Source organism: Chiloscyllium plagiosum, unplaced genomic scaffold (genome assembly GCF_037043375.1).
Source record: "Chiloscyllium plagiosum isolate Xiang-an unplaced genomic scaffold, Cpla_swu_hap1 HiC_scaffold_37, whole genome shotgun sequence".
NCBI lineage: Eukaryota > Metazoa > Chordata > Chondrichthyes > Orectolobiformes > Hemiscylliidae > Chiloscyllium > Chiloscyllium plagiosum.
In genome coordinates, this window is record NW_028270175.1 from 11,323,183 (window position 1) to 11,338,608 (window position 15,426).

Sequence of the window (15,426 nt, forward strand, 5' to 3'; positions counted from 1 at the left end):
GAATAACTATGATGGTTTTCTTCACTAATGTGTAAAAAACGTTTGGAGATCTTTTTATGCACCTGTAATTTTTAATATTTTAATCATGGTTACATTTTTTAAAATATTCCCATATGATTATACATTGATTTTAAGCATCGCCAAAGTATACTTTTAAGGCTCAAAAGGTTGGTTGATTATCAGATCTTTGATTTCAGTATTAATAATTAATGTATCACATTACAATGATTATCTGTAATCAGTTCTTTATTCCAGTGATTATAATTTAATTACATAATAAATATTGAAATTATAATGCATATGAAAACATCAGTTAAAATATCCAGCTGTCATAATCCCAATCATAATGATTAGTGTGAGTTTTGCTTATTTAAAAATTGTTACATCAGAGGATGATGCAAGCATCCAATGGAGGCAGAGTGAAACAACTACAAGAGATTTTTGCATTGCTTCATCCAATGTGAAGGATAGTGTGTCACTGGGATACGTGGAACTTTTCCATAGAAAATACATTGAAATCCATTGACGACCATGCACAGATATTTGGCACACTTCATTCTTGAATAGTGATTTGTTGTAGCTCAACACTTTTTAATTTGTAGTTTGTGTCTAGTACACCTCAGATGAAGTTTTGTTTTAAACTTATGTTTCTATTTCACTTAATTATTTTTAAGTGTAGAAATCATGGTTGGATTGAAGCCAGGTCATAAGTAATTTATTGGATTCTTTTGACCAAATATGGAAAGTTTTAATTGGATTCCAGTATAAGTAAATCCCAGAAACCGAAAAGAAGGGCTTTGGTTTTTTGGTAACTTAGGGTTTAGATGTTTCTGATTTGGTTTTGTTAATGTTTTAGCACTACGTATGTACCCTACTGAGTGTAGCAACTGCAAATACCTCTGTTTTCTTAGTGGCCTCATTTTGTAGTGGAAATTCAGTAGCTGCCTGTTGGAAATATTTGCAGATTAGTGATGAATTTTGTTTCTGTAGAAATAGAACATTGAGTTTTAAATGGAAAATATGGTTAGCCACAAAAAACTGTGCAAGAATAAATGTGAAAATGTGAGGTTTGATTTTAGCCGACGTTTCTTTCCTAATATGAACAAATGTAACCCCTTCAGGTTTTATAAAATAAATATTTGGTTTTTTAACTCATTTATCAAAAGACTTGTGGAAGAGGATCCTTATGGTGCAGTGGCAGTATCGCCACCTCTAAGTGAGGAGGCCCAAGTTCAAAACTACTTCCAGAGGTGTGTAAACTGAACACCTGGACATGGTTGACTTTTTAAAAAAAGGAACATGGTCACAGTTTTACAAGCATTTTTGTGAGATCACTCCGTTTTTACATTTGGGCTCACTAAAATCAAGTATTGCCTTTTTCAAACTGTAGATTTTGTTATAAACAGAAATGTACATCACAGGTATGATTTAAAGCTATGTATCATTGAGTAACCTCACTATGAATTAAATATAGTGATCACTGCAAATAACTTGTTTAGAGGTTGAGTTATTTGTGCATGTGTTGACTGAAAATATCAATGACCAGTCCTTTACTTGGGGTCAGTTAGCTCTGTTGGCTGGACAGCTGATTTGTGATACAAAATCATGCCAACAGTGTGGGTTAAATTTCTGCTCTTGCTGATGTTACTATGAAGGACTCTGCTTTTCAACCGCTCCCCTCACTTGAGGCTTGGTGACCCTTGGATTAAACCGCCAGCCATCTCTCTCTCTCATGAGGGCATTCCTATAGTCTAATAAGACAATAGCTATTAAAAAGAATAGTTTCTACATGATACTACTTTTAAAGTATTACCTGGTGGTCATAAATGTAGATTTATGTTGATCCAAACCTAATGTCAACAAATTTGTTGCCAGGAACTAGGAATACTTCTAGTGATAGCAGAGACATGTATTCTGAAAGTTATCCTTGCTGTAAACTCTGAATAATTACAAACAGTAAAACAGAATATGCTAGAAACACTGAGCAGATCAGGAAATGTTTGTCGAGGTTTTTTTTTGTGAGCTAACATTTGTCCTGAAACATTTAACTCTCTTTCTTGCTCTCAACAGATGCTGCCTCATCTGAGCATTTCCAACGTATTCTGTTTTCTTTTGATTTCAGATTTCCAACATCCACAGTATTCTGCTTTGTTTATTTTGCTAAATTAGTCAAATCAATGGATGATATCCTAAATCTTATAGATGGAAATGAATAACCAATACCCTATATGTTATAAACTGATAACTACCATTGACACAACTGAATACAGCAATTACAGTTAGTAACTACTTGTAGAGAACAGTGGATCTATAATACAGATTATTGACTTGTGTGGTGAATGCTGATCTGTGATGGCCGTTCAAAAGACTGCTAGACTTTTTTCTTTAGAGAGGTTCACCTCATACAAAAAGTAGGTTACACTATGGTGCAAATCCAGATGAATATAATTTGGATGAATTTCAATTGCCGAGGAGCTTGGAGCTGAATTTTTCTTTGTTTTTCCTCCTTTTCCTAATTAGCCTGGGTTTTCATCTGGGGTTTTCTCAAGGAGATTACATGGTGGATGCGTTAACATGTGAAGTTTTGATGTGCCAATTTATCTTTTCCTATTTATTATTTTAAATATTTCTGTGTGCATTTTTTCATTTAAATTACTTTTAAACTATCACCTTAGTTTCTAAAATGCTCAAGCTAGTAAAATTCCTGGTATTTTACTCTTAAACTAGTAACTGGTGGTCACCCCAAGTCTCACTATACCTGTGACTCTGCATTTTCCTCTTCCACCTTGATTATCCTTCTTTGCTTGTACCTGTCATATTATTCTTCTTGCCTACTCCATTCTCATGCTGGCAAGGGCAAATCATACTGAAGCAGCATAACTCAACACAAATAAAATAAATACCTGAATAGTGATAGCAAAATTCACGTATCAGCATGAGAGAATTTGACAAGGCCTATGCAATAGAGCATGTCCGAAAAGGATATTCTGGAAAGGTGAATATAAGTTTGTGTAGTGAAAGGAGGCTGTGTTTGGCTTAAATCAAAATTAATAGATTTTCAGTATTTTTGCACTTAGAATTATTGAATAATAAACTATAATAGATATGGTATTATTTAAAGGTGTTTCTTTGTTCTATTGTTACACAGGTGGTTCCATCCCAATATCACAGGGATTGAAGCTGAGCGGCTTTTACTGACAAGAGGTGTTCATGGGAATTTCCTAGCTCGACCCAGCAAAAGTAATCCTGGGGATTTCACTTTATCGGTTCGGTAAGTCGCAGTTAACTATGTAAATGAAATAGCAGTTGTTAAAAAAAGAGAATAAGAACCGCTATAAAAGAAGCAGCCAGGTATATGTTTAAGAATTTGCAGCTCAATTTAGAAAGTTTATTTGTAGGTTGTACTGTTGGTTTGGTACCTTCTGGCTGTTTTGGGGTCTGTCATTCAATATGAGAAGATATATCAGGTGGACAGTTTTATCCAATGAGAGGTGAAAATACAAGATTAGATCTTGAGGGGTAGCAGGAGTGACAACTGTGAGTGCTGACTTCTTTTCTATCAATATGGGGTCAATATGAGCATTCCCTCTCCATTTCAATCAGGAGTCAATATCTTAGATGGAGTACTGTTTTGGGCTTTCTGGTCCAAGGTGCATTTGCTACAGTTTGGCTTAGCAGGGAAGCCAGAGTGGGTAAATAAAATAACATTCATGCCACAATTATTATATAATGGGAACCCAATCCATATGTTTAAAGTACCCCATTGTTTTTCAAGTAGCTTTTTCCAATTCTTCCATGGGATGTAAACATCAATGCTGTATTTGCTGTGCAACACTTTGTTGGCCTTCAGAAGAAGATGATAAGCTGCCTTTTGAGACATTGCAGTCCACCTAGTGCAGGTCTGCTCACATAGATAATACGCATTGCTGCTGCTACTGTGCGTCGATGATTGTGGAGATAGTGAATGTTTGTGAACGTGGTGCCAATCAAGTGGGCTGCTTTGTCGTGGATGGTATAAAGCTTCCCAAATGGTATTGGAGCTGTGCTTGTCCAGGCAAATGGTCATTGCCTGCCCCTTATGTGGTGCAGATACTTGCCACTTATCAGCTTGAGCCTGACTACTGTCAAGGTCAGTGTCTGGGATGCCTTTGGTATCTGAGGAATCGCAACTAGTGCTGAACATTTTACAGTCATCAGTATATGTCCCCACTCCTGAAATTAAGATGGCGGGAAGTTCATTGAATTGGTTGAAACTGGTTGGTCCCTGTCCACTACCCCAAGGATCTCTTGCAATTATGTCTTCCAACAAATTCATCCTAATCTTTTAAAAGTTGATTTTTACCATGTAAGCTTAGAATGATGGCCAGACTTGCCGTAAATCTGTTTACTAATATGTGCATGCATGGAAGACTCTGTCCACATCATGTTGTAATCTAGCTTTGAATTTTTATTCAAAGAAGCATTGCAGCAAATGAAAGACTGTACTGTAATTGTATTTTTTCAGGAAAGTTATCACTATTAACATGTTGTTTGAAGACCTAAATTTAATTTCTAGTCATCGATATTTCAAGTTTAACCATCATTACTGAGTAATTTCTAACTGACTTGCATTATTATATTATGTAATTAATGTTCTTGTCGCCAAGGTAATGGTGTTTCAATGGGTCACTAACAACCATAGCAGCACTGTAACAACAAATTGTTTGTTACCACTGTACTTCCAGAGAATACAGTACACTCTTTTATGGTTAAGTAAATTATGATAATTAGAATGCAAAAACAATCAAATCATCTATGCAAAAAATCCTCACTACAACTCAACATTATCAAGGAAAGATTTACGATCCTACTTTGACCCAGTCTTATTTTGTTAGATCCGAGACCATTTTGTCTACACCAGAAGCTGCTAGCTGCTCTGTATCAGCAGAGTGCTGCCTCTGCTGATGAGCAACATGCTAGAAATACTGCAACTGAAAAGTTGCTGTAAGTTGTAGAAGTGATACTGTGAAGTGGCCAAAAAGCCTTAATGATAAAGCAATAATTTTTTTGTATCTGCTTATAGTGACCAAATCTCTCATTCATTTGTGGTTCAATCTCTCAAACGTGTTCTAATCCTGACACATGGAGATTTTATTATTAGGTCTTGTGTGTGTGGATGACTGGCACCAGCATTTAATGGTTATTGTAGCTTATCCTTGAGGTGGTGGGGAGCAGCCTTTCATGATAATAGTGGCTTGCAGTTTTGAAGGTTTTCAAGAGTACCCCACATTACTGTATGTATAGAGCCTGTCACTGTAAGAACTTTCCTTAAAGAATATTAGTGAAAAGGACAGGTTTTTTTATGACAATCCGGTAATTTCTTGGCCAGTATACTTGATATTGAGTCTTTTTATTTTCAATGTTTACTTTAAATGACCTGGAAAGGAAATAGTCAGGGAATCAAATAGATAGAATGGTGATACGGATTAGACACCATTTAATTAAATGGTGCACCGGGTTCGTGTGACTGAACACTACTACTGTTCCTGTGGTGGTATCCCCGTTCTGGTTGTGCTAAGGATTGGTGGGATCAAAGATAGATGACAGGAAATTGCCAGGTTCCAACTCTCCTCCATTATTGGAGAAGAGTTTGATCTGTGGTCTTTCCTTTGCGTGGAAGTGGGGAAGGAACACAGTCATAATCTTTTCTGCTGTTTAAAGTTTTTATTAATTCATTTTGTGGCTTGTGGGCATTGCTGGCTGGTCAGCATTTATTGCCTGTCCCTGGTTGTCCTTCAGAGGGTGGTGGTAAGCTGCCTTCTTGAACCACTGCACTCTGTGCTGTAGGCTGACCCACAATGCCATTAGAGAGGGAATTCCAGGATTTTGACCCAGCGACAGTGAAGGAACGGCAATATATTTGAGTCAGAGTGGTGAATGGCTTGGAGAAGAACTTGCATTTATCCTAATTATCTGCTGCTCTTGTCCTTCTAGATGGAAGTGGCTGTGACTTTGGAAGGAGCTATCTGAGGATCATTGGTAAATTTCAGTGGTGCATCTTAGAGAGAGTACACACTGCTGCTACTGAGCATTGGTATTGGAGAGAGTGGTGCTTGTGGAAGTGGTGCCAATCAATTGGGCTGCTTCTTGAGTGTTGGAGCTGCACCCGTGCAGGAACGAGGAGTATTCCATCACATTCATGACTTGTGCCTTGTAGATAGTGGACAGGCTTTGGGGAGTTAGGAGGTGAGTTACTTGTCACAGTATTCCTAGCCTCTGCTCTGCTCTTGTAGCCACTGTTTAATGTGGCCAGTCCAGTTAAGTTTCTGGTTGAGCATAACCCCCAAGATGTTGTTAGTGTGTGTAAGTGATGTAAAGGAACAGTGGTTAGATTGTCTCTTGGTGATGGTCGTAGCCTGGCATTTGAATGGTGCAAATGTTACTTGCCACTTGTCAGCCTAAGTCTGAATATTGTCCAGATCTTCTTGAATTTGAACATGGACTACTTCAGTATCTGAGGATTTGCAAATGATACTAAACATGGTACAATCATCAGTGACCACCCCCCACTCCTGACCTTCTGACAGAAGGTCATTTATTAAACAGCTGAAGATGCTTGAGCCTAGGACATTATCCTGAGGAACTCCTGCAGAGATGTCCTAGAGCTGAGATGACTAACCTCGATCAACCATGACCATCTTCCTGTGTGTCATGTATGATTCCAATCAGCGGAGCATTTGCCCCTGACTCCCATTGATTCTGGTTTTGCAAGGGTTCCTTGATGCCGTACTTGGTCAAATGCAGCTTTGATGTGAAAGGCTGTTACTCTCACTTTCCCTCCTAAATATAATTTGGGACACAACATCCCATTTACAGGGTATGCTCTCTTTGAATTCTCTGTCCAAAAGCAGGTTGTTGGCAATTAATTGCTAAACTATATGCAGTGTCATAATCTGTGTTCACCTTCGGATAAGATGTGCATCAGTATTTACTGTGGAAAAGGATATGGAAGATATAGACTGTAGGGAAATAGATGGCGACACCTTGCCAAATGTCCAAATTACAGAGGAGGAAGTGTTGGATGTCTTGAAACGCATAAAGGTGGATAAATCCCCAGGACCTGATCAGGTGTACCCGAGAACTCTGTGGGAAGCTAGAGAAATGATTGCTGGGCCTCTTACTGAGATATTTGTATTATCGATAGTCACAGGTGAGGTGCCGGAAGACTGGAGGTTGGCTAACGTAGTGCCACTGTTTAAGAAGGGCGGTAAGGACAAGCCAGGGAACAAAAGACCATTTAAGCCTGACGTTGGTGGTGGGCAAGTTGTTGGAGGGAATCCTGAGGGACAAGATGTACATGTATTTGGAAAGGCAAGGACTACTATGGGATAGTCACCATGGCTTTGTGTGTGGGAAATCATGCTCACAAACTTAATTGAGTTTTTTGAGGAAGTAACAAAGAGGATTGATGAGGGCAGAGTGGTACATGTGATCTATATGGATTTCAGTAAGGTGTTCGACAAGGTTCCCCTTGGGAGATTGATTAGCAAGGTTAGATCTCACGGAATACAAGTAGAACTAGCGATTTGGATACAGAACTGGCTCAAAGGTAGAAGACAGAGGGTGGTGGTGGAGAGCTGTTTTTCAGACAGGAGACCTGTGACCAGTGGAGTGCCACAGATCGGTGCTGGGTCCTTTACTTTTTTGTCATTTATATAAATGATTTGGATGCGAGCATAAGAGGTACAGTTGGTAAGTTTGCAGATGATACCAAAATTGGAGGTGTTATGGACAGCGAAGAGGATTACCTCAGATTACAACAGGATCTTGGTCAGATGGGCCAATGGGCCGAGAAGTGGCAGATGGAGTTTAATTCAGATAAATGCGAGGTGCTGGATTTTGGGAAAGCAAATCTTAGCAGGACTTATACATTTATTGGTAAGATCCTAGGGAGTGTTGCTGAACAAAGAGACCTTGGAGTGCAGGTTCACAGCTCCTTGAAAGTGGAGTCGCAGGTAGATAGGATAGTGAAGAAGGCATTTGGTATGCTTTTGTTAATTGGTCAAAGTATTGAGTATCGGAAAGATATTGTGAAACTTGAAAGGGTTCAGAAAAGATTTACAAGGATGTTACCAGGGTTGGAGAATTTGAGCTATAGGGAGAGGGTGAACAGGCTGGGTTTTTTTTTCCCCTGGAGCGTCTGAGGCTGAGGAGTGACCTTTTGAGGTTTACAAAATTGTGAGGGGCATGGATAGGGTAAATAGACAAGGTCTTTTCCATGGGGTTGGGGAGTCCAGAAGTAGAGGGCATGGGTTTAGGGTGAGAGGGGAAAGATATAAAAGAGACCTAAGGGGCAACGTTTTCAGAGGGTGGTTCCTGTATGGAATGAGCTGCCAGAGGAAGTGGTGGAGACTGGTACAATTGCAACATTTAAGAGGCATTGGATGTGTATATGAATAGGAGGGATATGGGCCAGGTGTTGGCAGGTGGGACTCGATTGGGTTGGGATACTTGGTCGGCACGGACGGGTTGGACCGAAGGGTCTGTTTCCATGCTATACATCTCTATGTATCTATGACTATAAGAGACGGGGTCTGGGTCTACCTCCTCTGAACCTTGTGCTGCTAACATCTTCGAGGATTCACGTGGGGATTTAAGGGAGGAAACTCCAAACACTTAATTGCCATCCTCCTCAGGGATGGGTCATAAATGCTGGCCTGGCCACCGCCACCCACATCCCATAAAAGAATAAAAACAAACATATTAGCTATCCGGCCAATTGAACTAACTGGCTCCCTGCATCATTTATATCTGAAACAACAAAACTATCTGATCTTTACGTCATGGAAAACACACAAAAGCACATTGAAATTATGGCATTTCTGAATATGTGGAGAAGGATGTTTTGAGAATGAATCCTGTATACAAAGAAGGTGACACAATCAAACAGGAAGCAGTGAAAGAGAGCTTACTCAAATGGAAATTTCACTGACACGGTGCAATCATTTCAAGGCTCGCAATCAGATAAAGAATAAAGATAAACTAAATTTAACTAATTTGTGTTTTAGATTTCATATCAAAATTTTGAAGTAAAGCAAGTTTTTTTTTCATGAAAACATATGGATCAGGCCTCCTGGGTGTTTGATACATTTAGTAAGTTCCATTGCTTTGGTCTTGTAATCCTTCTCCTGCAGGTAGAGATTACAAATTTTTGTCCTTTCCACTATCTTATTTTTCAATATAGTGATTTTTTCTGTTTTATAAGTGAATAAAGCTGACAGATTTAATTAAATAATCTGGTAGAGCCTTTACAGGATTAAAAAGCAAGCAATGCTTGAAATGCAAGATATGTTCATTGATTAGGAGTAGACATTGAATATTGTCTCGTCAGTAAGAGTGTTTTTAGATATTTTCTAATCAGCCTGCTCACAGATGTTGTTCCACATGTCTGGAGTAGGTGGGATTTGACCCCTTACTCCTGGCACAGAGATGAGGACACATCCTCTGTGCCACAAAGTAAGAGCATCTCTTTGGGCCTCCAACTTTCCCCGTGCACAATCCATCACCGATCCAACTTTGACTGGGGCTCCATTGTTGACCCAGAGATGGGCTTGTATTCAGTTAAGAACAGTGAGCTTTGAGTCAAATGTTTCCAGCATGAAAGGAGTATTCGGCTGTGATTGAGGGCTTTGAAATGGAAGCCTCCTCTTCCCACTTTTTTTTTTTAAAAACTTAAATCAGCGCTTGACTGTTGATGCATCCAAGCCGACAGGGAGAGCGTCTAGGCTGCCTGGGCACTGGAGCTCAGTCTTCTGTTGGGGGAGTTGCCTTTAGGCACCTGAATTAATCCTTGTATCTTGTGGGAATTTGGAGGCTAATTGGAAAATCCTAATCATTCACCCTCAATTGGCCTCTGTATGTTCTTCAGAAATCATGCCACTGCTGTCAACCCTCGGCCTTCTCCATCCTACATTTTGTGACTACTTTCCTTGCTTGCCCCCTCAGGGAAAAAAAGGTTCAGCCTGGTTTCTCTTTCTGAATCCATATTGTCTAAACAATTACTATTGAATTTTTAAAGTTTTAGTCTGAGGTCAACTGGTGTTTTGACCACACTAAGGGTAGACATTTGCAGAACTGGGTAGTTTAAATTAATGAAATTATATGATTTTTCAGGTTCCTGCAGCAGATAATTCATAGAAAAGCTGGTTTACTTTTGAAGATGTATAAATATTGCAATTATTACATTGAACTTAGAAGTAGATTGCTGCGTTCATGGGGTTAATGCTATATGCACTTCTATGCACGTTTGAAGTACAGCCCTTCGATTCAGTAAGTTGTGTGGTTTGTGGTTTCAGTGGTAGGAATGTGAGTAGTAAAGACTGGTTTAAAGGCATCTCATGCAATGTGAGTTTTCAGTTATGGCACTTGGATTTAAGGACAGCTTGTGTGCAAGGAGTTGTTTTGCTAATTTATTTGTAATTGTTTCAAAGTGTAATTTTAATAGAAATTCATTACACTACAAAAATTATTAACTTCAGCTCCCTTTTTTCTATTACACAAATCATATGTTGGATTGATAACCACATTTGACTCTATTTTGTAGTGTTGGTTAGACCAAATATACCAAGTGGAAAATTGAAGTTTTAAAAATTGAATAGAAAATGGAAAGAAATAGGGAAGGAATATTAAGAGACAAGTGAGGATGATGTGTATCAATAAGGTAGCAGAAAGCTTTTCTGTGCTCACTGTTTACAGTTAAGTATAAATTTGCCCTTCAAGAATGTGTGTACAATTTTGTTGTCAATTCTTTTTCTTTGTATGTTCATCAACCTATTCAGGCTCATTGTTTCCATGTTTTCTCCTGGTTTATGCTGCAGATTTTCACAACTCATTTCTGTTCATCATTAGCTGTTGTTCAGAAGTGGTAAGAGTTGAGGCCTCCTCTAAATTTTGTTTCTTCCCATTAGACAACCAAATGATGATCATCTATAGAAGGGAATTATGCTCAAGTGGCATCAGTCATACAGATGTGCCATCTGCCGCCTCGAATCAAAAACTTAGACTTTTTGTGCCCTTTTTAGATGGAGGCATTTTCTGATAGAAAGGACTACCACACATGTCTTTTGGTAGCTAGTTGGGGCTTGCTTATACACAAGCCACCAAAAGACAGGACCAAGTACCACCTAGTCTCCTTACACACAGACAAAGAAGGACATCATTTCAACCTGGGCAATGCATCCATCCTCGGACAGGCTAAACAGACATGCATGGGAATTCCTCGAGGCCTGGCATTCAAACCGGAACTCCATCAATAAATACATCGATTTGGACCCCATTTAGCAACCTCTGAGAAAAAGGGCCTGAAATTATATCACCCACCATAACAGACCAAGACACTTAAATTGTAAACGGGACAGAGCACCAGTGCTTCACTGGAGGCTCACTGATGATGTTAGAGCATGGTGATGAAATGTCTGAGAACAAACTTACATCCTGAACCTCAACCTGAGTTACAAATCTTCTCAAAAATCTCAAACCTGGGCTAAAGGATTTGGCTTCATCTAGCATATATCTTCGATTGTTGTTTGTTTCCAATTCAACAGCACAATAAACTCTGAATCAATTACTGATAACTGTCAATTATCTATATTTGGAACAAGAACACATCTTTTGTGGGACATTAAGAATTAGTGTTTGTTTCAAATGGACATTACTATAATTGTGACCATTTAAGTTCCCTATCATTGCAGAGCTTTTGCAGTGTTTTTCCCCCATTACAATCCAATATTTTATACTGGGATAGTAGGTGGAACATTTGTTAATGTTTAAAAATAATGTTCTAAATATTTTTCATTAGATCTCTCACAGCCTGATCTACAGTTGTCAAACTTTCTTTTGAGAATGAAACCAAAGTTACAAGGTTTCAGAAATTGTCCTGCACTAAATTGTCTGAAATGTGTGTGGAGGATAATTAGAGGAATAAGTACATTGAACAACTGTCATACACTTCAGGTGAACACTGCAGAATGGCATTAACAGATGTCTGGCAACAGGTTGTCACTTTGCTTGTGGCAAAGAGTTGAGAGAAAATAAAAAGAAAATGTTTATAGATCATTTATAAAATATATTATATAAGATTTGACCTATCCTTTGTAATGTTTTTTTGTTTAAGGTCATGATTCTGAAGTTAATGTGACATTAAACTCCTTCAATTTGCTGCTGTTACACAGTCTGGGTGAAGGTGGTGAGTTCATGCTAGCCTTTGTAGGAAGCAATTATGTTCTGTACAACTCCTGAAAGGCTAGTACTTATTAATAGCAGAAATTTGTAACAGATCTGAGTGCATTGCTGTAAAAGCACAGCAGGTCAGGCAGCATCCGAGGAGCAGGAAAATAGACGTTTCGGGCTGGATCCCTTCATCAGTATTCCCAGCAACACACTGTCGACCCTGATCTCCAGCATCTGCAATCCTTACTGTTTCCCTGTCCACAGATCTGCCAGACCTGCCAGACCTGCTGAGTTTCTCAAGTACTTTGATACTGAAAATCAAATAAAAACAGTATTTTGCTTTAGCCAAATACTTAAATGTTCTTACTCCTATAAATATAATGGAGCACCTTGTTAACTAGGAACAGTGCCTCTCAAGGGTTTTGTGATACATTGACTCCACCTCGGGGTCAGAAAGTTCAAGTACCCAGCAGGAAGTAATGGCCACAGTGCTGCATCATAACACAAGTTTTTTTTAAATGTGTGCCTCCTGTAAAGGCCCTGTACAGTGGCATATCCACTACCACTGATCATTAGACAAGCTCAAGTCAAAGGAAGATTAATAACTTCAAACTACTTCAAACAACCATCACTCTTGACCACATACTGACAGACATGTCAGATACCATGAGGTGCAATGGCAGTCAAGGAAATAACATACCTATTCCTCTCTCACCACACATATATGCACGTTCCTATCTTTTCACTCTAAACATGTAGCCACTCAGTGAGAAAAGATTTTAAAATTGGTTCTTTTCAAAACACCTCTTAATCTTTGAGATTAAGTCAGTTTGGTGGTATGTTAAATCCTTGATCTTTACACTGACAGAAAAATGTGCCTAAATGTTTTAAGTATCATATATATTACTAATAACTGGATTTTCCTAGTAACCGATCAATTCCTCATGAAGAAGTCAGTTAGCTCAGTTGGCTGGACGGCTGATTTGCAACAGAAACTGATGACAACAGTATGGATTCAATTCCCATACCAGCTGAGGTTACCGTTGAAGATCCTGCATTTTCAACCCTTCCCCTTGCCTGAAGCATAGTGACCCTCTGGTTAAACCACTAGCAGTCATGTCTCTTTAGTGTGATTGTGGTGGTTACTTTACCTTTAAATCAGGGAAAGAATAAAGTGCTGTTTATAGGTCACAGCTTCACATGAGCTTATCTTTCTCGAGTTTTAGAATGAACAACAATACAGCACAGAAACACGCCCTTTAGCCCTCCAAGTCTGTGCTGACGCATTTTTGCACTTCTACGTTAAAACTATCTTCACTTACAGGATCAGTATCCCTGTGTTTCTTTCCGATTTACATATTCATCCAGATGATTCTTGAATGCTGCTATTGTTTGCTTCCACCACCTCTGGCAGCGTATTCCAGGTACTCACCAGCTTTTGTGCGAAAAACATGCCTTGCATATCTCTCTTAAACTTCCCTTACTTGCACCTTGAACCTGTGTCCCCTAGTAAATGATCCCTCCACCCTGGGAAAAAGCCTCACACTTCCCACTCTATCCACTCCATTCACAATTTTATAAACTGCTATCAAGTCCTTCAACTTCCTATGTTCCAGTGAAAACAAACATGGTCTATCCAACCTTTCCTCATAGTTAAAATCCCCGATGCCAGGCGACATCCTAATAAAGCGTTTCTGTATTCTGTCCAAAGCATTCACATCCTTCAGGTGGTGTGGTGACCAGACTGCATACAATATTCCAAGTGGGGCCTAACTAAAGTTCTGTAAAGCTGCAGCATAACTTGTCTATTCTTATACTCAATGCCCCTTTCAATGAAGGCAAGCATGCCAAAGGCCTTTTTTTTAACTACTTTATCTGCATGCATTGTGCCTTCAGTGATCTATGGATCTGAACACCCAGATGACTCTGCATATCAATACTGCTAAGGATTCTGCCATTCACAGTAAAATGTCTACCTGTACTTGACCTTCCAAAATGCATCATCTTACATTTGTCCAGATTAAACTCCATCTGCCACTTTTCTGCCCATGTCCCCAACTGATCGATATCATACTGTATACTGTCCTATTGGAAGTAACCTGAACTGGTATTAAAATATTGGACTTGATAACTATGGGCAACTGATATTCAACTCAAAACTTGTGAAACTGATAGACGTTTCTGCTCACATTAATGTTTCATGAACTTAAGAAATATATCATTTGATGAGTGCTGACAAGGAAACATAATTGATTTAATAAAGAAGGTATTGGCGCTGACGTTCGATGCAAACCCAATAATTGTCACATTGCTGCTTTGCTCATAAATTCTGAGTTGACGCTGCTGTACATTTCTACTTATCCCTTCATATCCCTTCATATGTCAAATTCATAATGAAAGATGGATAAATTCTTAACATGGATAAAAGCAAAACCAATCAACTCCAGTAGGAAACAGAGAGGCTTTTTATTTGGACAATTCAGAAAATATCCTTTCAACAGAAATGATTTCAGAATTTATCCCTAGCTGAATTATGAAGACTGGCTTAAAAGCATTACATTTTTCTCATTAGAATCACATGTATCCCATCGTTTTTCTAATTTTACAGTAACAAACCATTAACAGCACCACTGAGACAGAGTTATATATCATAAAAATGAGCAATTTCTCACATTTTCATGCATTTGTTTCAAAATGCATTTGAGAAAGCATTGCAGACAGTCTATGTTGTAAGGGGCAAATTTTTAAAGAAGTCCTGTTAATTCTATAAGTAATCTGTGATATTGATCACAAACACCTATGGCAAAATTATCTGCATTTTTAATTGCAAGCACTAAATGTCTATCTTGACAGGAGTCGAGATTTTACATAATAAAGAAACCTGCAGTGCATATCATGAAGGTATTGGGTGGAATTTCCTGCTTGGCCAAGATCTCCAGCCCTTGCCTAAATGTTAAAGGCAAGCCTGACCCTTGTCTGGTACCTGACCGGCAGCCATTTATTGGTCAACCAGCTTCTAACTGTGGCAGAAGTTTTGCCTTGAGCCAATTCGGGAGAAAGTACAGTCCAAGTTACCAGGAGAACAATTCTCTGATCCCAGCAGCATCATTTGGGAGCAGTGGCCTCTGCTGGGACTACATCCAGTCATCAGCAAATTATCATTTGAGCCTGATACAAGAGGCAATAGGATAGGGTGAAGGGTAGAGATTCTAGAGCTTT

General features: G+C 38.9%; 1 protein-coding gene across 5 annotated transcripts in view; it reads left to right on the top strand.

The window, feature by feature from the left end:
- The window catches only part of ptpn11b (protein tyrosine phosphatase non-receptor type 11b), a 138,842-nt gene that overhangs the window by 43,795 nt on the left and 79,621 nt on the right, over positions 1 to 15,426 (top strand). For all 5 annotated transcript variants that reach the window (XM_087980315.1, XM_043676119.2, XM_043676117.2 and 2 more), the window contains exon 2: positions 3,149 to 3,271. In XM_087980315.1, coding sequence (XP_087836441.1) covers positions 3,149 to 3,271 — 123 coding nt within the window. The remainder of the gene's footprint in view (positions 1 to 3,148; positions 3,272 to 15,426) is intronic.